The sequence below is a fragment of the Scylla paramamosain genome, chromosome 7 (genome assembly GCF_035594125.1).
Source record: "Scylla paramamosain isolate STU-SP2022 chromosome 7, ASM3559412v1, whole genome shotgun sequence".
Classification (NCBI taxonomy): Eukaryota; Metazoa; Arthropoda; class Malacostraca; order Decapoda; family Portunidae; genus Scylla; species Scylla paramamosain.
The window spans coordinates 11,607,501-11,631,246 of record NC_087157.1 but is presented as its reverse complement, the minus strand read 5'-3'; the positions used below and the strand labels follow the sequence as shown (position 1 = coordinate 11,631,246).

General features: G+C 43.1%; 1 protein-coding gene across 12 annotated transcripts in view; it reads right to left on the bottom strand.

Moving 5' to 3' along the window:
* Window positions 1–430: 430 nt before the first annotated feature.
* LOC135102071 (uncharacterized) overlaps window positions 431–23,746 on the bottom strand; it is a 107,604-nt gene continuing 84,288 nt past the window's right edge. For 4 of the 12 annotated variants that reach the window (XM_064006754.1, XM_064006752.1, XM_064006755.1 and 1 more), the window contains exons 3-9: window positions 18,773–18,839; window positions 14,551–14,682; window positions 10,761–11,012; window positions 8,939–9,094; window positions 8,207–8,540; window positions 7,979–8,020; window positions 548–880 (exon numbers count right to left, since the gene is read on the bottom strand). In XM_064006754.1, the coding sequence (XP_063862824.1) occupies window positions 579–880; window positions 7,979–8,020; window positions 8,207–8,540; window positions 8,939–9,094; window positions 10,761–11,012; window positions 14,551–14,622 (1,158 nt within the window). In that variant the 5' untranslated portion in view covers window positions 14,623–14,682; window positions 18,773–18,839 and the 3' untranslated portion in view covers window positions 548–578. Of the gene's footprint in view, window positions 881–7,978; window positions 8,021–8,206; window positions 8,541–8,938; window positions 9,095–10,760; window positions 11,013–12,300; window positions 12,416–14,550; window positions 14,683–18,772; window positions 18,840–22,836; window positions 23,296–23,746 lie in introns of those variants that run through there. The other 8 variants (XM_064006756.1, XM_064006757.1, XM_064006760.1 and 5 more) reach the window with 6 other exon arrangements.

Sequence of the window (23,746 nt, the reverse complement as noted above, 5' to 3'; positions counted from 1 at the left end):
CCCCCTTCCCCCTTTCACACACACACACACACACACACACACACACACACACACACACATTTCCTTCTGCAGCCGCCACACGCCGCCTTGTCCACACTACCACCTTTCTGGCATCGATATAAATACATCACAATACTTCTTGCCACCGAGAAATGTTATCCCTTCCTCTACTATTTTTTTCCTCTTACAGCACTTGAGGACAGCTTGGCTGCCACCACTCCAGCCCCTGCCAACCCGCCACGAGCAGCCCTGTCAACGCCCCGCCCTGTTCACGCTGCTCCCCGCGGCCACCACTCCCTCAAGGCCTCCACGGTGGCCATGAATTACCGATCTAGATTACGCCAATTAATGATCTCATGTCACAGTAACGTCCGATTCGCTGTTCGCTGCTCTTACTTTGCTCATTTCGTGACAAACTACTTCCTGATTATTCATCTAGTTATTTTCTTATTCACTTATGTATTAATCATTTATAATATACATATTTTTCCTCATATACAAGTGGTATGTGTCGCGCCACGCGTCTCAGGCAGCTGTTGTCAAGGGCAGACGCTGAATTCATGGAATGCAAGACTTCCTCACACGCTGACCCACACGTGGCTCACTACTGCGTTCGATATTCCAGACATTTTGGGCGTAAAATTCAAGTTACAGTATATGGGAAAAATGAAGGCAAGACCAAAAGGGAAGCACCAGACCTTCCTTCCTATTGGCCTCTGAAGCACAGGGTGTGGGTACTCACCTTTGCACGTGTCATGGGGGTGGTCCAGCGTCTCCTTCTTGATCTTGACGTGGCCCATGAGAGATGGCAGGGAGGGGGTGGACGACGGAGTGGACGCCGGGCTGGCCATGGGTCGGTCATACGAGGAGGATAACAAACCTGAAACAGGATAGTAAACATCCCTTAGATTTTATTAACTCCGAGACAGTGTTTTGATGGTAATCTGTCTGCCAGGTGTCTTAAGTACCTGTTTAAGGTTACCTGAGTCGTATTAGAGATATTAATGGGGGGAAGTGAGTGTTTCCGTAACCTAATAAGTGCTGTAGGCATTCATAATTCCCTTTGTTGACCAGTGCCGGACGTGAAGCACTGGGCCTGAAGACCCACAAGTCAGGTCGCGCCTCACACACCTGTCTCAAGGCGGCGCGTGTGGCCCGCCTTACGTCAGCCCCGGATATTTATTTTAACTGAGGTAAATTTGTAGTTATGCACGCACTACTCTGGCTAACAAAACTATCTTATGTATGACAAGTTTGGCCGCATTTTGAGTAACTGATCCTCGTTTCCCCCGAGAGAGAGAGAGAGAGAGAGAGAGAGAGAGAGAGAGAGAGAGAGAGAGAGAGAGAGAGAGAGAGAGAGAGAGAGAGAGAGAGAGAGAGAGAGAGAGAGAGAGAGAAAATCCATCAAACTTTAAAATATTTTACATTACGCGACAGCTGCCCCATGACACGATGGGCCCTGCCAGCTGCTGCCAGCTGAATCAATGTGGGGGAATTTAACCTAAACTGACCTGCCCTAACCAAACGACACTTGGTGGATTGGTAGTTGTCAAATATAATAGTAGTAATAATAACGATTATCATCATTATTATACCTTATATATATATATATATATATATATATATATATATATATATATATATATATATATATATATATATATATATATATATATATACACACACACACACACACACACACACTTTCAGAAATGTTTTGTGGTTAGAGAAAGTCAGAGTGGCAGCAGGTTTTTTCACCATATTGCTAGAGTTGTGAGAAGTTATTTATGAAGTTAGTCTATAGGTGGAGATTGCAGTACTCATTCATTCATTAAATGTGTAAAGTAATACATCAAGAATGACATGAATGTAATGGAATTACAGAAAGTTCTTCATGGAATGATTTGTGGGATGAATATAACATGGGCAAGATGTGGAAAAGTTAAGGAAGAAATGTGATGTGTGAGTGTCCATCAAGACAGCACCCACTGGCAGGTGCAGCAGACCAGGCTGGTGCACCGGCCTCAGCTCTAAACACTTTGTTCTCTCCTATGGACTATTTTCAGAGACCACTGAGATGATTAGTCAGGTTCTCATGGGCATCTTTCCAAATGTTAGTACTAAATCCTCCTTAAACTATTACTCAAGCCATGAAAGTCTCATTATCTTCTCCTGCAATGTGTTAAAATAAGTGAGAATGAGACCCAGAAATGCCTAAGAATACCAACCATGATGCCTTCCATTGCACTATATTAATGAGCAAAGTATCAGGTGCAGACAAACTAGCCAATCCCTGACAACCAAGCACTACAACACTTGTGTGGCTCAGCGCTGACCCTGCAACGCCCCGAGATGCATCACCACCTCACACCATACCTTGCCCAACACCCTTCCTCCTTCCCTCCTCCTCACACCACATGCCACACCTCCACCACTCCAATACTGCCTCTCTTTCTCCCTCACCTTCACATCACCCACATCCTGTCCCTTGCCTCTACCACTCTTCCTGCTCCACCTCAGGCCACCCACCATAGCCTCTGCTGTATGCTATATATATAAGACACTCAGAAGATACTGTTCTCCATTATAAACATTTTTCTAATATGGTACTTTTACAGTGTTATTATTCATGCAAGATTCTGACATCAACATATGTTGTCAGTGGTAATTTTCTGCCATAAGATAATTTATTGTAATGTCTTCAATAATTTGTAGAACTATCATGATCACATAAAGTTTTGTCTTCAAGTTGTGAATCTTAATTAACATATGAGTTTACAAAGAAACATTATGGGGATATTCTATTGCCTCTGGGCAATTCAAATGGATCAGTCAATCAACTTTCTGCAAACATAATTTTTAAATGTAAAGCTCTGTGCTACATTATATTACACCCCAACTGTACACAAGCATGACAAGAACAGCATTACCACCATGAATAAAAAACCAGGTTATCATCCAACATTAATTCAGACTCTTTACATGACTAGAAACAATTTACTTGTACGCTAACTGCATACTTCACTGCAGAATTAGAAATAAATTGTGCCAGATGACTGTTGGTAGCAAGTAATGGCATACTACCACCACCACCACCACCACCACCACCACCACCTACACAAACATGTTACACACCAGCCAAGCACCAACAACATGAAAGCAAAGATGACACTGGAAACCCTGCCTTACACAACCCACTTCAAGTCACGCCTGCCACTGAGATCTTCAGGGCCTTCATTCATCACTGAGCCAAACTAACATTATTCAAGCCCACCACTCCCTCTCTCCATTACTCCTCCCAACACCAAGCATCTCTCAAGGTCATGGCACTTCACTAGTTCAACCCATTAATCTCCCTGATCCCTTCCTGAAGTATTATCTCTCATAATCTGTAATGTTTCCTGAAGTCTCTCTCTCTCTCTCTCTCTCTCTCTCTCTCTCTCTCTCTCTCTCTCTCTCTCTCTCTCTCTCTCTCTCTCACATGTTACTTATTGCGTTCCTTGGCAGCACTTGTGGAAAGACTAGGTTTCATAAATGATTTTTTCACAGGTGTCCTGAGTGACTTGCTAAGTTTGTGTGACGTCAGCACACTTGTGTCCTGGCTGGTGTTGTGGCAAAGTAAGGCACTAAAAATATTCATGAAAGTGTGGAGAGGTGGTGGTATATCAAGTTCATATTAATGTGTATGAAGAATGACTGGAATAGGGAGACATAGCTGGTACTTGTAAATTTTGTAGTGGTCTGCTAACAAAGAAAAACAGATGCAAACATGAGTGCCTTTAGTGATGGTATGTATGAGAAAGATATGAAGGAAGTGTGTTTGTAATGGAATGTGATGATCTAATGAAAGGATCCAAAGTTTAAGTGAGTTTCAAGGAAGAATAATAATGAGAGAGAGAGAGAGAGAGAGAGAGAGAGAGAGAGAGAGAGAGAGAGAGAGAGAGAGAGAGAGAGAGAGAGAGAGAGAGAGAGAGAGAGAGAGAGAGAGAGAGAGAGAGAGAGAGAGAGAGAGAGTAGTAGTAGTAGTAGTAGTAGTAGTAGTAGTAGTAGTAGTAGTAGTAGTAGTAGTAGTAGTAGTAGTAGTAGTAGTAGTAGTAGTAGTATTGTAGTAGTAGTAGTAGTAGTAGTAGTAGAAGAAGAAGAAGAAGAAGTAGTAGTAGTAGTAGTAGTAGTAGTAGTAGTAGTAGTAGTAGTAGTAGTAGTAGTAGTAGTAGTTACAAAGTTTACAAAGCTGAAGATAGAAGTTGAATTACATGATTATATTAAATTGGACTGAAATGCTGGATACTAGGAATACATGATGTCTGCTGCAAGAAGTGTGGGGTAGTTATGTGCTAAAAAATGCATCAACTTGAGTACAAAGAGAAAAGATTTTTATAGAACAAGGTCCTTCCCATTTGTGCAGTGTTGTGTTTTAGGGAAGGAAGACTGAGGAAACTAGTGATGTAATGAAAGAAAAAGGGTTAAATAAATAAATTCAGCTCAATGGCGGTCATACAGAGACAATGAATATTAGGTGAAGATGAATGAATATGTTTTATGTTCATCAGGTTTTTTTGTAAGAGAATATTTCACAAGTTTGGAAGATACAGTGAGTTTAAGTGTAATAGAGACAGATACTGCATGAAATATATAAATGTAAGGTAGTTATTAGGGCTTATGATCCTTTATAAAAGCTATAGTGCATTCAGAATTAAAGCAGTGAAGATATGAGTTTCAGTCAAATGAAAAGTGAAAACAGGGAAGTTGGCAGAGAACCATATGCTGATGAAAATTAAGATTATGTGTTGTTTGAAGAAATTTGGAGAGTACAAGTACTTTTGGAAGCAATATGAAAACTGTTACATTTAATAAAATGATGAGAAATGAAACCAGCTAAGTCTAAAAGGAGAAGTTGTGACTGAAAGGTGAATAAAAGTAAAAGTCATTTTGATAAAAGAAGAAAAAGAAGAAAAAAAAAAAGGAGACGTGTCACAGGCACTGATATCAGAATGCAGCATGAAACTGGTTGTTTCTGGTAATGGAGGGGGAGGCGAGAGAGAGAGAGAGAGAGAGAGAGAGAGAGAGAAGGAGAGAGAGAGAGAGAGAGAGAGAGAGAGAGAGAGAGAGAGAGAGAGAGAGAGAGAGAGAGAGAGAGAGAGAGAGAGAGAGAGAGAGAGAGAGAGAGAGAGAGAGAGAGAGAGAGATTCAAATGAAGTGCAAAAGATTAACATGCCTTGTCATAAAAAAATAATGTAGTGAAATTGTTTAAGTTGCCATGAGTGAATCAGCAGGACAGTGTGTAAAACCAAGAACAATGAGTAAATGAGTGAAGAAGCAGTACACTGAGATACTGCTGAAAGGTGAATGTACAAGAAACTTTACCACTCTTAATGTAATTCTGTGTAAGCAAATGGGAACAAAGAGAGAAAACAGGGAAGGAACAGCAAAGGGAAGATAGAAGATAACTGGAACAAAAATGAAAAGAAGGAAGGAACCAGAAAGGGAAGATGGAAGATAAGTGCAGCAAATGGGAAGAAAGGGAGAAAACAGGAAAGGAACAGGAAAGGAAGATGAAGATAATCAAAAAGTCATGAAGGAAGTATGAGGGTCAGTGCTGGAAGGGAATGCAGAATGCTGTGTCTTTAAACTGCCAGATGTATAGTACAGCATAACTCTTTAATATTGAAGATGTGGAGTACCAAACAGTAAAAGCAAAGGAGCTCAGGTGCTAAAGAGAACATGATGTGAAACAATGAAAAGGTAAGAGCTGGATTGTTTAATATTTCAGTAAGATTTTTTTTCCAATATGTGCATTTGAGACAAACATACAAGGAAGTTCATTTTGCAAGTGAATATGATGGAAAGTAAATCTGTGACCTATAGAATGTTGGAAATACACTTGATGATGTGTCCAAAAGGCAGAGGTTGAGGCTGAAGGTAAACAAAAAAGTAATGTGGTGTGTTTCAAAGGAATACAAGTGAGGTGACTGATTCTGAGGGTCCATATAAGAGTTGAAATGAAGCCACTAAGTTCAGCAGGAGTTGAATGCCTCTATAAAAATTGGAAGTAGACTGAAATGAGAAAAAGACTGAAAATGAAGTGACTAGGAGTGCAAAGGTCTCAAAATGGTCCCCAAAATTGCCTTGGGGTGATCATTAACTCTTTCACTGCAATATGAAACAATTAACAGCACTGGAAGTAATGAATGAAATCTTTATAAGGATCTACAAAAGAGAAGGGGATTAAAGATAATATATTTGCAAATTCTGCCAAGTTTAAACAATGGAGGTGGATATAACAAGTAAAGATGTCTCAGAATGATTAGTAATTAAGGATGGAAGTACCAAATAGTCAATAGTTAAGATTCTGTTGTCTAAAGTGGTGCTTTCTGTTCTCCTGGTCAAAGGTTTGATCCTTATCCCTAACAAAGGCCTTTCATGGCTAAAGTTTTATCCTGCATTCAGATCAATGTCTCAGTGTTTTTATGAGGTGCCTGAGTGGGGAGATGACAAAAGAAGGTATGTGAATATAAATACTTTATTTTGATAATGTGTTAGCAGGAGAGCATGGAAGGTGACTGGTGAAAAGCATGGTGTAAGGGAGGAGTGTGGCAGGATCTAAGACAGGGCAGTAGGTATGGAGGTAAAAAAAAAGAGAGGCTGCATAACAGAATAATTGTATCTGCATTCAAACACACATGAGAGAGACCAGTGTGAAATTAAAAACAGATAAAGATGAGATGAGTTACCTGAGAAGTGGCTTTTGTGTGCCAAGAATGGATGGTGAAAGTAATGAAAGTGCGTGTGACAAATTTGGTACATCAAGTAACGGGGAAAGAAATAAAATACAGAGTGGCTGAGCAGATCATGTAAAACAACCTGAGCTTGTTCCAACTCATGGAAAGAATGGAAACAATGACAAGTGAGATGTTGAAGAGCATATATGAGTAAGCTGGATACCGTAAGAGCAAGAGAAGAAAAGGATAATCTCCAATGAAATGGGAGGTCATGTTGGTGTAGTATGTACAAGAGCAGAGTGGAAGGACTGGAGCATGCAAGGCAGGAAGGCAATGGCAGGGATTAATGGAGATTTCTATGAATTGAATGCAAGAACTGGAATAGGGACTTCCACAACATCCATCCTCTTTGGGTAAATTTTAGGAACAGGCATCTGATATAGCTAAATGTGTCTATATTTCTAGAGGAAAGGTGAGGCAATGCATCTACATTATATCTTGTTCCACTGTAAGGACAAGAATACAGAGAAGGGAATTCCCAAATTCCTTTCTTCACCTCTTTCAGCTGCCTTTACAAGCATACAGGGAATCTGGCAGCAATATTCTTCCTCCCCGGCCAAAGTGTGTGCTGGCAGGCCAGGCCATGTCCCCCAACTATACTGGATAAAGGTAGATATGGTATGTGGATGGAAATGAGTGGGCAGCAGGAATTTTTTCTCTTTTAAATTTGGTTCAGTTATCTGTTTAATGCACTGCTTATAGCTATAATAGAAGCATTTCTTAACCCATCAATTCTTTTTGATGACACAGCACTACTTTATATATCTAATGTTCCCTCTGTAACTGATTTTCAGATGTAAATAGAGTAATAAAGATTTTAAAAAACTATACAATATCAAACTTATTTGAAAACAGTGATTTGTCCTTTGAAAGTTTTGTGCTTCAGTGTTTTGCTGCCGTCCACAAGGGTGATGGCCACAGCTAGTGTCACATATACACTCACAACACTAACACAATGACTACTTATTGTACTCTCATGTATGATCACAGTACAAATATGAAAGGCTCAACAAATATTATAATATAGGTCATAAATTTCTAAAAGCTAATTAATGAAATTTTGACAGACCATATACAAAGGCCTCAAGTTCTCAGGGTGTGGTATTGATGCTGCCACAAAATTAAAGGGAAGTTACAGGATGACTTTTACAGAGACTAAGAAATACTAATGAATGAAAAATAAAAACAATTATGCATACCAAAGTCCTCCCAAAAGGTCCAATGAGGGACTGGTGTCACTTCTTGAAATGAGACAAATGTTCTATGTCAGACAGATGGAGTGTGGGCATGAGTGAAAGCATTGCAAAGTATTCCAAAACATTCCATTCAAAAAAGAAATGTTATCATTTTGTATTACATGGTGGAAGCAAACGAGCAAACGGTGAAGAAGAAAAAAAGAAAGAAATATGAACGCATGTATCACTCACCAGCAAGCAGAGGATTTGCTGCTGCGACAGAGTTTTCTCTCTTGATGTGACGGACATCTATCAAGCCGTTCTGGGCATTGTTTTGCAAGGCATTCTGGAGGAGAGATGTGTTGGTGCCATTGGTCTCGTCATTGAGCAAGCTTTCAAAGGTCTGACCGCCATTGGTGTGCTGCATGTGGTGGCTGAGGGGCGAGGCGGTGGGGTTGCTGCTGAGGTGGGACATGAGGTGGTTGTGGTTGGACAGGCCATGTTGGGGGGAGCGCAGCAGGGGCGTGAGGGTGCTGGTGCTGGACACGGTGTCCATGGTGCTGGTGGACATGGGCTCCTCATCACTCTGGTGAAGCAAAGGAACCTTTATAGAAAAACAAATTGTTAATATTACAATATACACTAGATCACAATGTTACTGCAAAAGAATATAACTGCATAAGATAACTTTTATATCAACAATGTATTTCAGAATTATTAGCAGTATATGTATTTCCTCTTTAAAACCATTACTCTCATTTCAGAGAATTATTTCTGTATCAAAACAGCACTGATAATGATATAGTATAGTATTTCAAAGTGTTCATTCTCTATTCAAAACAACACTGATACCTGCACTACAAAATGACTGCATTACACAGTAGTACTACATCTGGCAAAGGCAACAGTGTAATTAAGGAATAACAAACTATTCCTAGAGTGGTGAGAGTGTGTCCATCTCCCCAAGGTGTGCAACAGACTTACACTGCCCATGGTCTCCAGCTCCTGCTTGATGTGGATCATGTGCAGGTCTGATGGGGTCTTGGCTGAGTCGGTGGGTGTGGCGGGGATGAAGTCGTCTCGGCCACACCGGCCATCGCGGCTCCTCACTGGGTTACCCGACAGGAAGGAATCATCAACCTGAAGGAGCAAAACACAATGTAAACACAACTCAGGATGTCCACTGTCTGGGTGTGTACATGCTGCTTCAGATAAGTTATCTATATATGTTATGTATACACCTGGTTACTCTCTCTTCCAAAGTGGCCTAAATCCATGCAATTAAAATGAGAAAACATATCAAAATAAAGATGAATGACACAAAGTAACGGCATACATGCACTCATCTGCAGTCCAAATCCTCAAAACTCAGTTTTCTAATAAGTTCAGCATGGATATCTCTCTTTTCAAATGTAAGCCCTCTACCAACATTCACTTTACCTTCCGGTAAGTCTGATGTTTATTCCTTCCAACTTTCATGATGAGAGTTGGCCAGAGTCTCAGTCTATTTCTGTCCATGCACTTCAACTTTGCTTACCCCTGTTTTTTACTCATTCACCTTAAATCTCTCTCTCTCTCTCTCTCTCTCTCTCTCTCTCTCTCTCCTCTCTCTCTCTCTCTCTCTCTCTCTCTCTTTTCACAATATCTATAAACATCTTTCTCACCCAATTTCTTCAAATATCAAACCATCTGAGGGTGCTTTCACAGAGTGGGCTAGGATGTAACAATGACCAACGTTATGAGGATGTGCTTGGAGTGTGAATGAAGAGAGTGTGGAGATGTAATAAGTATGGCACAAATTGATACTATGTATTTAAAAATTTAAGTAGCATGATTGCAGATGATTCAGACAAATGGTTAAAAAAGATTTTTCCCATACAAAGGGCTGGATAGACATTATGAAGGGAGCATTAGATGAAGAGTGATGCCTGTACAACTAACAAACTAGTTCTGAGTGATGTGGGTGAATGGAAAGCAGTTGTGAATTCACAAATGGTGACCTGGCCTTCAGGGCCATAACAGGCTGTTTGTGGGCATCAGAAATGATTAGCTGATGATGTCAGATGCAGGGAGGGAAATGAGCCTATGGTGGTGCTGAAGGGTAAACCAGTACTGCTGCCAGTGTCTGACATGGAGGAACCAGTTGCAATGTGCCAGTGATCCCTGTGCAGTGTGGTTCTTAAAGCCTTAAGGTAAGATGTGAAGAGGATGCTTATGGGTATGATTGTGTGCAACTGTGTGCATGTACTAAGTGCACTGCTTCAGCTACCACCCTTCAAGGGGGATGTTTTCCTGGTGTGTATATAGATAGATATACTGTAGATGATATTGTATAATATAATAATGCCCACTCTTTGGAAATCAATAGAAACACAGCAAACTTGATTTGAAGGCAAGATGTACCTATAACCATGAAATGCCTTCATCTCTCATGCCTCAGTGCACTAGGCCACCATCTCTCAAAAAGAAGGGATTGGAATGATACATGTGGCAGCTAGGAGACTATATGTGACAGTCAGAGGGCTGTAGTATGTGATGGTTAGAGTACATCATGCTATTTTAATAGCAGTTCTTTTTTGTGACAAAATGACATGAAAATAACTAAGAAACACAAAATACCTATAAGAATCGGTTTGTCTAATGAGTAGCAACAGTAAATGGACCATTACCATCACATACGGTGACATACCTTTTGGTTGACAGCTTTATAGCTTACAGAATCCCTTGATACATATACATAATGCTTTTTGGAGGCTATTACTACAAAATGACACAAAGGCATCTAACCAGCAGTTTGAACACTCACCTCAGCAAATATATTATCAAGTTCGAAGTTTGACACGGATATGCTAGTGAAAATCTCATCCTCTTCAGTAATTTCTCCAACCAGACCCTTCAGATCGGCCTGGGACAGCTCAGCCAGGTCGCCACATTCTGGGGCGGAGGACGGGTTGGAGGCCATGCCCCCGATGACGCCCATGCCCATCGGTGTCATCTGCTCATTGTTGTTCCCTCCAGGAGCGGCACTGTTGCCTGCTCCATTTCCTCCCCCAGGGTCCTGCAAAGGTAAATAGGAATGAAACACTTCTACTCCTGCAGGATATATCTATCTTTTACAATGCACCGTCTTCATTATACATTTTTGTCTCATCTCTTCTTAGAAAAATAAGACATGTCAGAATGCAACATCCTTTTTTTAAGAATGATGTTAAATAATTAATTAGGTATCACTACACTTAACACCTGTGCCTCATTAGTAAAAATAGAGTTGTGTTCCTTAGAAGGGTAGATACACATGTACATGGTAGGATTTTTGGTATTAGTCAAGCAAAACTGGCTAATTCTAGACAATAAGACCACTGTTTCATGACTCCTGCCAGCTGTCTTGGCAATCAACTAATGCCATCTGTGAAAACTAGCAAGATCACTACACATGACCTAACTTGACCTCAGTGTCACCATGAAGGATATGATTTTGAAGCCTGACCAATCCCAGAAAGCCACCAACTCAGCTGGCTGATGACAAGTGTCCACTACAGGTTCATGGTTTGTTGGCCTGTCATCAGCTGTCGTAGAGGAAAAATATAGTCCCTTACACTTGGTAGGCTTGGGGATGAGAAAAAAAAAAAAAAAAAAAGGATGAAGCTCCACTGGTCAGGGATGAAATGTTATAATGTTTGGTTAATTTACTTTTAAAATTCTCTTTTTCCTGATATGTGGGTGAGACTGAAGCATGGCACAACACTAAAGCATAACAAAATAAGGGGAGCTGCAAGAAGCAATGAGGCCTACAAGTGATAGATCCATCATGAAATATATCTATCTATTTCTCACCTATCATCATTAAAAGTTCCCTAATGATCTACTATGAGACTGGCAAGGTTCTAGAGAAGAGAAGGTCCTGATAAAGTTAGAGTTAAGTGCTTTATTGCATTTAATCCAGTGTTAACGCTTTATTGCATTTAATCCAGTGTTAACAAGCACCTGAGCGTCACCTGACTGAATGAATGATAAATGACTTGGTAAGGAAGGGGGGGGGGGGTCCATTTCTGTTAATAGAAAGGGCTGAATCTTCAAGCACAATAAACCTACAAACTAGCCACCTATGCATTATCACTAGGTAGGTACCTGAGTGCAGACTTTGTGACTATATAATTATCCTATGATCGTATCTGAGATGCTATAAACATAGACACAGTGATAAAACGCAGCGCACATAACATTTTCTACGTGGCACTTCCTCCTGGTAAGAGACAAGCAACAGAGTAACTCTATTCCTAGGTTACTACGGATTTGCACTTAATGTGTCATCATATCTGCACTCAACAAAAACAGACTTCCCTTACTTACGCTCCACGAAAGACTATCATGGTGCTGTTGATTCCTCTCAGCACTTCCATACTAGCACCCTTGCTACACGTATCCAACCCTCTCACTACTAACACCACCAAAAATAGATAAGTCATAGCTCTAGCTCACAGTCAGAGAAAACGTACAGGTCGAGAACTATCAACGAAAACGAAAATATTTATGCCATACTATAACAAATTTTGAGCGCTTTCTGCACTGACTTGTCTCTTGTCGTAAAGAGTTTTGTGGTCCCTTGATATGTTATGTATGGTAGTTACTGCCCAGTAAATCATCAGAGGGGATTATTAACTTTATGTTTTGTAGAATTACGAGTTACTTATAGTTAATGTGCTCTTGATAATTAAGGTTTAACACTATACCGGTGTTTCTTGGGGTCCTCTTAATGTACTAAATTGAAAAAAAAAAAGAAAAAACGTGGCTATGACTAAATAAATGAAATATATATATATATATATATATATATATATATATATATATATATATATATATATATATATATATATATATATATATATATATATATATATATATATATATATATATATATATATATATATATATATATAATAAAAAAGGAGGGGATAAAAACGCATGAGAGAGAGAGAGATAATGCCAGCAAGAACCAACATTACATTATCAGTAGTTTGTAGATGTCACTATTACTAAATACAAAGACGAAAAGGCTATGTACAAGCGTACGAGTAAAAGAGGTAATGCCAGTAACGCAGTACAATTCTACTTAATAGTTAATTTCATACATGGATGGATGGGGTGTTATATTATAGTGTTTTGTATAAGTATTCGAAAATATTTTTTCACGGGATTATTGTTTGTATTCGAAGTGTTGTTATTAATACGTAAGAAAAAAAAAAGTGTTGCTGTCAGTCAGAATCAATTTCGCATATGTCAGAGAGAGAGAGAGAGAGAGAGAGAGAGAGAGAGAGAGAGAGAGAGAGAGAGAGAGAGAGAGAGAGAGAGAGAGAGAGAGAGAGAGAGTTCCCTGACACTTTGAAATACATGCTGTCAGTGTTGCACTTTCGCCTTTTGTAAAATGACTTAAGTAAACATCAGCATGTCCTGAACGAAAGACAGCGAGACTTGGGGATGAAGAGTGTGTGCTGTTGTCACGTGTGGTTAGCGGGTTAGGCTGAAAACTTCCAGTAACTACTAGAAAGTGAAAGAAAGGAAATTCCACCAACCACTATATGAAAAGAGAAAAATGAGCCACCAGAAAATATAGAAAGAAAAGAAGAAAATCAACTGCTAGAAATAAGAAAAAAAAATCTACCACAAGAAAGAGGAAAAATCATCCAATAGAAAAAAAAATAAATAAACCAGTAAAGAAAAATCAAGCATTACAAAAAAATAAATAAACCAACAAGAAAAATAATCGTTAGAAAAACAGAAAAATGAAAAATCGATCAGTAGAAAAATCAATAGAAAAAAAAGAAAGAAAGAAGGGGAATAATAATAATAATAATAATAATAATAATAATAATAATAATAATAATAATAATAATAAAACTACTCAAACTGGAAACTTCACATCTCATCTTTAGCTAAAACAGGTTCTATGAAGTTAGGTGTTCTGAGACGTCTCCGCCAGTTTTTCTCAGCCCCCCAGCTGCTAACTCTGTACAAGGGCCTTATTCGTCCATGTATGGAGTATGCTTCACATATCTGGGGGGGTTCCACTCATACTGCTCTTCTAGACAGGGTGGAATCAAAAGCTTTTCGTCTCATCGACTCCTCTCCTCTAACTGACTGTCTTCAGCCTCTCTCTCACCGCCGCAATGTTGCATATCTAGCTGTCTTTTACCGCTATTTTCATGCTAACTGCTCTTCTGATCTTGCTAACTGCATGCCTCCCCTCCTTCCGCGGCCTCGCTGCACAAGACTTTCTTCTTTCTCTCACCCCTATTCTGTCCATCTCTCTAACGCAAGAGTTAACCAGTATTCTCAATCATTCATCCCTTTCTCTGGTAAACTCTGGAACTCCCTGCCTGCTTCTGTATTTCCACCTTCCTATGACTTGAATTCCTTCAAGAGGGAGGTTTCAAGACACTTATTCATCAATTTTTGACCACTGCTTTGACCCTTTTATGGGACTGGCATTTCAGTGGGCATATTTTTTTATTGGATTTTTGTTGCCCTTGGCCAGTGTCCTTCCTACATAAAAAAAACAAAAAACTCATTTCTCTAGCAAGGGCAGGTCAATCACTTACCAGGCAGGAGAGGTCGACCATCTTGCCGTCGTTGTCAGGGCACCACAGGAGGTCGTCGTCGATGAAGGGCATGGTTAGGACGCTCCTCTGAATGGCGGGGCCGCGCTCTCTCGACGGCGTCACTAAGTTAATCTGAAAGAGGCGGAGAGAAGTTAGTGATACCTTGACAGAAGAGCATCACTAATAACTCTATACCAGTACTCGGCCCAGTATCACTCTAATAAATTATGCCAATACTCGGCCCACCATCACCCTATGCCTGTACTTGACCCACCATCACTGATCACTCAATACCAGTACTCGGCCTACCATCAGTAAGCCAGTACTCGGCCCATCACTCAATACCAACACGCAGTCCATCGTCACTCATTGTCAATACTCGGTCCACCATCACTGATCACTCAATACTAGTGCTCGGCCCACCATCACTCTGATCACTCTATACCATTACTCGGCCCACCATCAGTATACGAGGCCAAACCAGACTCTCGCGCTAACCAGTCACTAGTGAAATTATATGAAACTGCCTGACTGGAGTGAGAAGATAATTAGCTACCTGCAGACATACACACCCTTACACACAAACACGCAGCCACACACACACAAACACGCAGGTATAGACAAACAAGACACACGCATTTACGCTGACTCACAGACACACGAACAAAAAGATCAGTAAAGACAAAAATGGCTTGACACTTTGTTGATTACACATTCCAAGCAGTTGCTCGGTCTGTCTGTGCATACTGGATGTGGCACCGAGCTTCATGTGGCACTGATTACACGTGAGACCCCACCGAGAGTCCGAAGCTGACATTATTTTTGCCTTCGCTCTCTTGAATGACACGGTATACTAATCTCTAAACTGAATTGTTCTTACGGTGCTAACACACACACACACACACACACACACACACACACACACACACACACACACACACACACACACACAGTGATCCAAAGCTCGTTCGTCAATGTAATTTTGTAAACAGATTATTATTATTATTATTATTATTATTATTATTATTATTATTATTATTATTATTATTATTATTATTCTGTTCATTCTATTTTTTTTCTTTGGTTACATCTCAAAACATTTTCATAGTGATGTACGAGTAAACGAGTGCGTACGTACCTTTACTATCACATACCACATACTTTTTCTTTTTCTTTTCTTTCTTTTATAAGTAAGAATCATAACTCCCATAACACCCAATTTCCTTCCCTCTCTTTCTCTCTCTCCAGGCCGTGCATCTCCTAGTCACGTGGCCAAACCATGCACGTGCAATCCCTCACGCACAACATGGCCACGTGATTTGCATCCGTCAATAATAAAAAGAAGTCGCCCCATGACATAACATTTCATTTTCCCCGGCGTGGTGAGACTCGGGCACTGACTCACCTGGCACTCACCTGGCCGCACCACACTACCTGGGCACAGCTACTCACACACACGCTTGTTGCTCGGGATCAATACACGCTGTTTGTCATGGGAAGTGTGGCGGAACTTTGCTTGTCTGTCTCCCAAATGCCCGCTGGCAAAAACACGTGCAGTGAGCGGGAAGAGTTATCGCAGAGATTGGTTATGACGGAGGTGCGGCGATAGCGAGCGCAGTGTTGGTGTTGTGGCGCCCTCTGTGGACCGATTGGGCAAGTTTCTGAACCCTGCTGATTTACTGACTCACGTACCGGCGAAGGGAATGCACTGGCAGGGGAGGTGTGTCTGGTGAGGTGTTCTGTTGATGGAGGGTTTGCGGTGTTTCTTGCATGGTTGTATTATTATTATTATTGTTATTGTTGTTATTGTTATTGTTGTTATTGTTATTGTTATTATTATTACTATTATTCTCATTCTTCTTCTTCTCAATCTCTTTCTCGCAATTACTTATTACGTTAACAACAATTATAACCCGGGGTTACGTGGCGGACATCTTTATAACATCTCGTTCAAAGGTTAATACAGACAATTTTCTTTTTCTTGGCCAACAAACGCGATTGAATTTAACTGAGTATTAAGACGGTGAGCAGTAAAACAGTAAGACGGGATTAAGAGTGCAATGCTCTTTAACCTCAATAACCTGCAGGAAGCACGAGGCGCTGGCAATATATTTTTTCCGGTGTTTACCTCCGTTCTCATAGTCTATCAGGGCCATGACGGCGCCTCTTGACGAAGGACTATAGTCGTGGTATTTGTCGTTGGCCATCACGGCGGCCAGAATCACTGTACACCTCAGCTTGGTCTACTGGCCGTGTTGAGCGTGATATAGTTCTTGTATCATGAACAAATAAACCAATGACACTGCCATCTGTATGTGTCTGTGTGTTAGTGTATACTATAGTGTACAACGCGTGTACCTCTGAAGTACATGTACGACGCAGGGTGTGGGAGCGGTAAGAGTTTTATATACAGTGTGACCGCCGACTGCCCTCTGGGGGGACAAAAACCTTCTCCAGGTCTCTCAACACTGGCTGGCTGGTGAAGGATGCTGGGGAAGGAGGAGCAATGTGCCGAAAGAAGAACGAGGCGGTCGGTAAGTTGCCCGGCGCTGCGACTTGGCGCGTGCATGAATGTTCGAACTGTCCTGCTGGAGAACAGAACAACTCCCCCGCATGATGTGCTTTGCCACCCTCCTCGCGCCTCACGACTTGCCAGCATTGTACAGGATCTAAGCAAGCTGCGGTACCCTCACCATCCTCCTGCCTGGCTAATTTTTACCTGAGTCCGCATTGTGAAATTTTTCGTTCCATCATCAGGATTATTATTTTTTAAAGGCTAAAGAAATTAGTTAAGTTCTCATGGGTGTTTTTCCCCACTGATGGAGAAGAGGATATGTTAAAGTACCATTAGAATCATGAAACCTCCTATGAACTTTACATTAACTTCCACAAGAGTCTGTTAATTAAAAGAAGACGAGATAAGACACCAAGACTTTGATTCCTACGTAAAATATTTTCGTGAGGTTTCGTGACGGGCGAGATTAAAAACGAAAACAACATTCCACATTCCACATCCATAACCAAAATTTCTTACACTCACGATTTCCTCTCATCACGCTGTCTCAAGTAAATCAGTCAACCCATCCCAGTGTGCAGTGTTCAAGAAACCGGCCATTTTTATCTCGATCCGCGTCGCCGTGACAACCTTGCCTCCCACCCTGCTTCCACCGAGGCCATTTGTGTATCAATGGGAACAAATTAACGAACACGGCAAGCTAACGCCACCTGAGCCTCCCTTGACACCCAGCAAGGCCACGTGTCGCTCGGTGCTTTTCTTCCTTTTCTTCATGAACCCGCAACACCTGAGCCCGCCTGTCCTGTGAGCGCCTGACGATTCCGTGACAAACCAGAGACCCGTGACAGATGCTCTAACACCTGTATTACGTGCAGAGAGAGAGAGAGAGAGAGAGAGAGAGAGAGAGAGAGAGAGAGAGAGAGAGAGAGAGAGAGAGAGAGAGAGAGAGAGAGAATCATACAACCACTATGATTTTAATTGTTTCGTTTCTACTATTATTATGAATCCTTTTCTCCTGCTGAATCGAGTCTAGTTTCCTACGCCATTAAATCACAACCCCGGATTTGTAGTTGTATATTATTACTAAGTGAAACATGAAACTCGCGGAAAAAATGAATATAAAAGGAAAATAAAAGAAAAGGCGTAATTACTGACTAATAAACCTCTCTCTCTCTTTCTCTCTCTCTCTCTCTCTCTCTCTCTCTCTCTCTCTCTCTCTCTCTCTCTCTCTCTCTCTATTGTTCTCGCTCTCTTTCTCTCTAAGTAGTACAACCATGTCATTTTTTTTAAATATCAAGCTAGATTGAAAGTAAAATTGGTTTAACTTTTGACTCCCGTATTTTATTTATTCTGTGACCTATTAATCTTTACATGGTTACCAGTCCGTGTGTGGAAAATGTTAGGTGCTTCTTTCATGGCGTGGAGAGAGAGAGAGAGAGAGAGAGAGAGAGAGAGAGAGAGAGAGAGAGAGAGAGAGAGGAGAGAGAGAGAGAGAGAGAGAGAGAGAGAGAGAGAGAGAGAGAGAGAGAGAGAGAGAGAGAGAGAGAGAGAGAGAGAGAGACTAACCCCCTCACATAAAAAAAAAAAAACCACACACAAACACATCATATACAACTACCAAAATATTCCTACACAAATCTTCATATTTTTTTTCTCTCTCTAAACTTCACCTGGGCCAAGCAAGAATCAATAAGGCAGCAAGATTACCTGGGAAATGTGAGCGAGGTCGATACTGTATTGCCAGCATGCATCCAGCGGCGCTCAGGCCTCACTCCTGCAACAGACAGAGAGATACCGGCGTCAGGAGAAGGCAGCGAACTGGAGCTGGCTAGTTGATATATAGAGTGGAGAGTGTGGGTGAGGAGTGAGGGATGACTGTTGGGTAAGGCAGTGACAGAGGGAGGGTCAGGAGTGAATGGGTGAAGGTAGGAAGAGCGGAAGTGTGGAAGGAAACTGAAAAGCAGAAGGTAAGATGGAGGCTGAAGGGATGAAGGAAAAATATAAATTGATAGAAGGAAGGAAGGAAAGAAGGAAGGAAGGAAGGGTGGAAAGAGGTGAAAAAAAAAGGAGGAAGTAAGATGGTGGTTTAAGGGAATGAAAGAGGGAGGGAAAGAAAAAAAAGAACCAAGGGATAAATGAGGGAGGGTAAATAGAGGGAATGGATGAACAGAAGAGGGAAGGACGGAGGAAAGGAGGAAGAAGGAAGGAAAAGATTGTAAAAAAAAAAATTGGAAGGAGGGGAAAATGGATGGAAGGAATCAAAGAATCAAAGGGAGAAAGAAAATGAGGAAGGAAGGAACAAAGGACTGAAAAAGGTAGAGGGAGGGAAGAAGGAAAGAAAAGGAGGAAGGGAGGAAGGCAATAAAGAAGGGAATAAAGACAAATGCATGGATAGATGGAAGGAATGACGGAACAGAGGTAAGGAGGAGAGAAGAAAGGAAGGAAGCAAAACAAAGGAGCAGGGAAGCAAGGAAGGAAGGAAGGAAGGAAGGAAGGAAGGAAGGAAGGAAGGAAGGAAGGAAGGCATTGGGTGTAGGTAGGAACTTACGATAAATTTCTACAATGTTATGGTTTTCACTGCTGTCATTTTCACGTTACTGTTGAAGTTAGGTATTCATTTCTGGGATCTTTCATTATTATTGTTATTATTATTGTTGTTCTGGTAGTCTGGTAAATTTACTTATATAGGCGCCTTTGTCTTGGCACAGAGTATTATTATTATTATTATTATTATTATTATTATTATTATTATTATATTAATATTATCAGTAGTAGTAGTGGTGGCATCACTGAAGGTCTTTCTATATATATATGTGTGTGTGTGTGTGTGTGTGTGTGTGTGTACTCGTACATATACTAGTTTCGTAAAAGCATGAGGACTCAAGACAACCCCAACTCAACCCTTTCGCTGACCCCAACCCTTCCCCGGCAACTCCCCTTCACCCACCACCACGGCAACCACGCATCGCCCAGCCTAACCAACCCCCGACCTACCTCACTCCTCTCCTCTGCGCTCCTCTCCCCGCCGCCGCCCCGTCCCCGTCCCGCCCCTCCTCGCCCCGCCTGACCCTGTCCTCCCCTCTCCTCACTCAGCCTTCTCATAGCCAAACCCCAGGAACACGTGTTGAAAGAGACAACGCAGCTTCAGTCCATGTTCTGAAAACCACTGTCCATATGCATGTGTCCTTCAGGCCCCTTCTTCTTTATTCGTCAGTGCCGTCCCCCCGCCCCCCTTCCAGCTCCCAGTCAACCTTTACGCACCACATCGCTTTCTGCGTCCACAAGACTTTCGCACACTTCCCTCTGACCTGACTAATTTTCTCAACGCGCCTCCTCGAGTGCCGTGACTCAGAGAGAGAGAGAGAGAGAGAGAGAGAGAGAGAGAGAGAGAGAGAGAGAGAGAGAGAGAGAGAGAAGAGAGAGAGAGAGAGACGGGGAGGGGAGATGACAGGCGAAAAGATTTACACTGTCCCTTAATGAACTGTCAATATAAACACCGCGGGCCGGAAGACAGCGTCGTACGGATATTCCACTAAGTTATTGATCAGCGGATGCGAGTGGCGGGTGCAGGCGTGGAGGCGTCCCGCGTGTCGCCAAGGGGGTCTGGGTGTCGTCCACCGCGCTCAGGCCCTTCAGGTGCGCTGTGCATCTTGAGGTTAAGATCATCCATCACAAGGCAGGCATTGGGCTGAGTGACTCCCTCCGTGACAGCCCCGCGCGACGCCCAGCGGCGGGTAGGAAACATGCGGCACAAACACGTGACCGGCAGGAAGGAAACGTGGCAGTTGTGGCGGCAGCGGGAGTAAAGGTGGCGGCACGCTGCCCGCCACGCACAGACAGGCGCCCAGCCCGCCGCTACAGTACTGTGCACCAGTCACATTAAGCAGGGTCAGGAGGCAGACGGAGGTTAAAGGGGTGTCAGGCCCAGCGCGACCCCCGCCACCTGTCACGCAACGTCCCCGGCACGTGACCGATGCTCGTAGCCTTGGCGCTGCTAGAGGACTGGCTGGGGTGGTGACCTTGGCCGCACGTGACCCGCGCTGACCTCTCACACGCTGAACACCTGCACGAGGTCGCTGTGCAGAGGCAGTGACCTGCAGGAAACCTGCCAGAGGGAAGGGGAGGGGCGGTGCTCCCCTTACACAAGGGTTCGAAGCACGCATGCGCGCCTCACTTCACCCTGAACTCGAGAACCTCACTCGATACTAAAACATTCCTTGACTCACTCCAAGCCTCCTTCTCTGAACGCAGACCACGCCAGGTGCTGATGTCCTGAGTCAGCAGTAATCGATCACAGCAGCTGACCCTCGACCCACAAACCCTGTCTGTTCCTGCGAAATCAACCCAGATACGCATGGGACGCAATTTCCCACGTTGGTCAAGAAACGACGGCCTGGGAGGCACACAAACACCATTACTTGCGACGTGCCTCGGCCAGGCGACTTGCGGCTGCGACACCACGTCAATAAGCAGTGGACGATACGCATCACCCTCCAGGTCGAAGCCGCAATCACCCAGCAGCCCCACTTCCTTCCCTTGCAGCGACCGGAAGTGGAGGAGTGCATCACCTTTAAGCTAGCGATGCCACAGCCCACCACTACCACCACCACCACCACCACCACCACCACCACCACCACCACCACCACCACCACCACCACTACTACTACCACCACCACCACCACCACCACTACCACCGTCACCGCCACCGCCGCCGCCATTCCCTTTACGCAAAGAATAATGTCCCTGACCTTCCTTCCCCACACCCCCCGTCTGCGCCTCCCGCAGACCCCTTCCCTCGCGGACCCCTTCCTTCGCCACGGTGCCTCGTCTTCTCGTTCCTCCCGCCCCTAACCGCGTCCTTCCCGTTGGAATCTCGTGTCCTTGTCTTCTTGCGTCGCCTTCCGTGTGGTTGCCGCACGACCTGTCAGCTTTAACGTCCCGCCGCCGCCAATCCAGATTTTGTTGACAACTCTCCGAACGACCCTAAGGCTTCATTAATTGACCGGCCAGGTACAGGTGGGCAGCGCCAAAGCCACCCATTATTATTATGTTATCATGCAGTTTTTCCGCTACCACCACAACCAGCACCACTACGCACACATGCACCGCCATTACACTCTTCACTGCATAAAACACCTTGGCGAACATTTCTGCAAGCACTAAAATACCTCCCGAAGGCCATTGAAGCATAAAATGCACACCAGCAAATGCAAATAATCCCCGCGATTACTGGACAACAACAACAATAACAACAACAACAACAATAGTAACAACAAAACAATAACATTTTTAATTTACACCGGCCTTGTTAAAGTAAACCCATTCAATATTAATAAAACTCTGCATTAAGAATATTTCACCCCACCACGAACTCTACGCCATGATAATAACACACCTAACGTAATAAAACCCCATCATGTAACTCAGAGTACACGCTTTTTTGTCACGCAGGTGCAAGAAAAGAAGAAAAAAGAGTACAGGTGCATGACTGGCGCGCTGCGGAACCTGGCAACCTGTGAACCACGGCAGCGTGAACCCCGCGGCGGAGACCCAGCCAGCTCTGAGCCTCACATTCTGTGGCTCACCCCTGCATACCCCCGGCCGCCCCGCCACCTCAAGACCCCTCGGGTGAATGCACTGCCAGGCAGGGGAATAAAGCGCTACCCACGACATATCTCCCTATTTTTTAAATTTTTTCTTCAGGTTATAAGAGTACACTATAGGTCAAGGTCTCCCCGACAGGGAGGGCGAGTGCAGGTTGCAATACTTACGAGGTCCTGTCCTATGAGTGCTCGGTGACAGCTGTTGTAGTGTCCCAGGGCGGGCGAGGGTCTCTGTCAAGCCCGCCGCCTCTAAACATCTATTTCCCAAACAAATGCTTAGTCTTTTACTGCACAAGTCTGTGTTATGTGGGACTGTTGTTGGCGTGGAATAAGAGTGTGTTGGTGTTGCCACGAACACTCCCTGGGGCCCTGACGCCACGCAACACACCGGGCACGGCACAACGCCCACGCCAGCACTTTGCATCAAGCCTTTGCAACGAGCGCACTCAAACACACACGCACACTCACTGTCTAGGCTCAGTGCATACACAGAGGTTCTGCCGCTAATGGCACAACGCTGACACTGAACCATAGACTTGTCCTTTGCTTTTTTTTTTTTTTTTTTTGTCTCTCTTCAACTCGCTTGTGTGAGATTCCTGCAACAATAACTGCCGCCACGTGAATCCCCTGGAAGAAAGACGATGCAGAATGAGATGACGTATTGTTTTTTTTGTCTCGTTACGCACAACACTACAAGAAGCACAGCCAGGCGGCGATGTGTGTCAGCCACGCGCCTCACACCGTCAACACCACACACAATTTCCTCAAGAATTCAGGCAGTGACAGCGGCAGTACAATGCAAAATTGGGTGAAAACAACGTCACTGTTGATAACTCACTCGTAACTTGAAGCAAACTTTTTAACAAGTCCAAAGAGGAGGAATAAGAAAAAAAAAAAATGAGTCACTTATTGAGGTGTAATTTGGGGAAAGTTCCCAATCCCGTTGCAATTTACTTGGCAGCGCCGCGCGTCCGCCAGCGGCAGTCATGAATCTTAATGGTAGCGGCGTTATTACCCCCCACCGCTACCACCATCACCACCACACACGCTCCTTTTCGGCTCTTTTATACTCATTTTA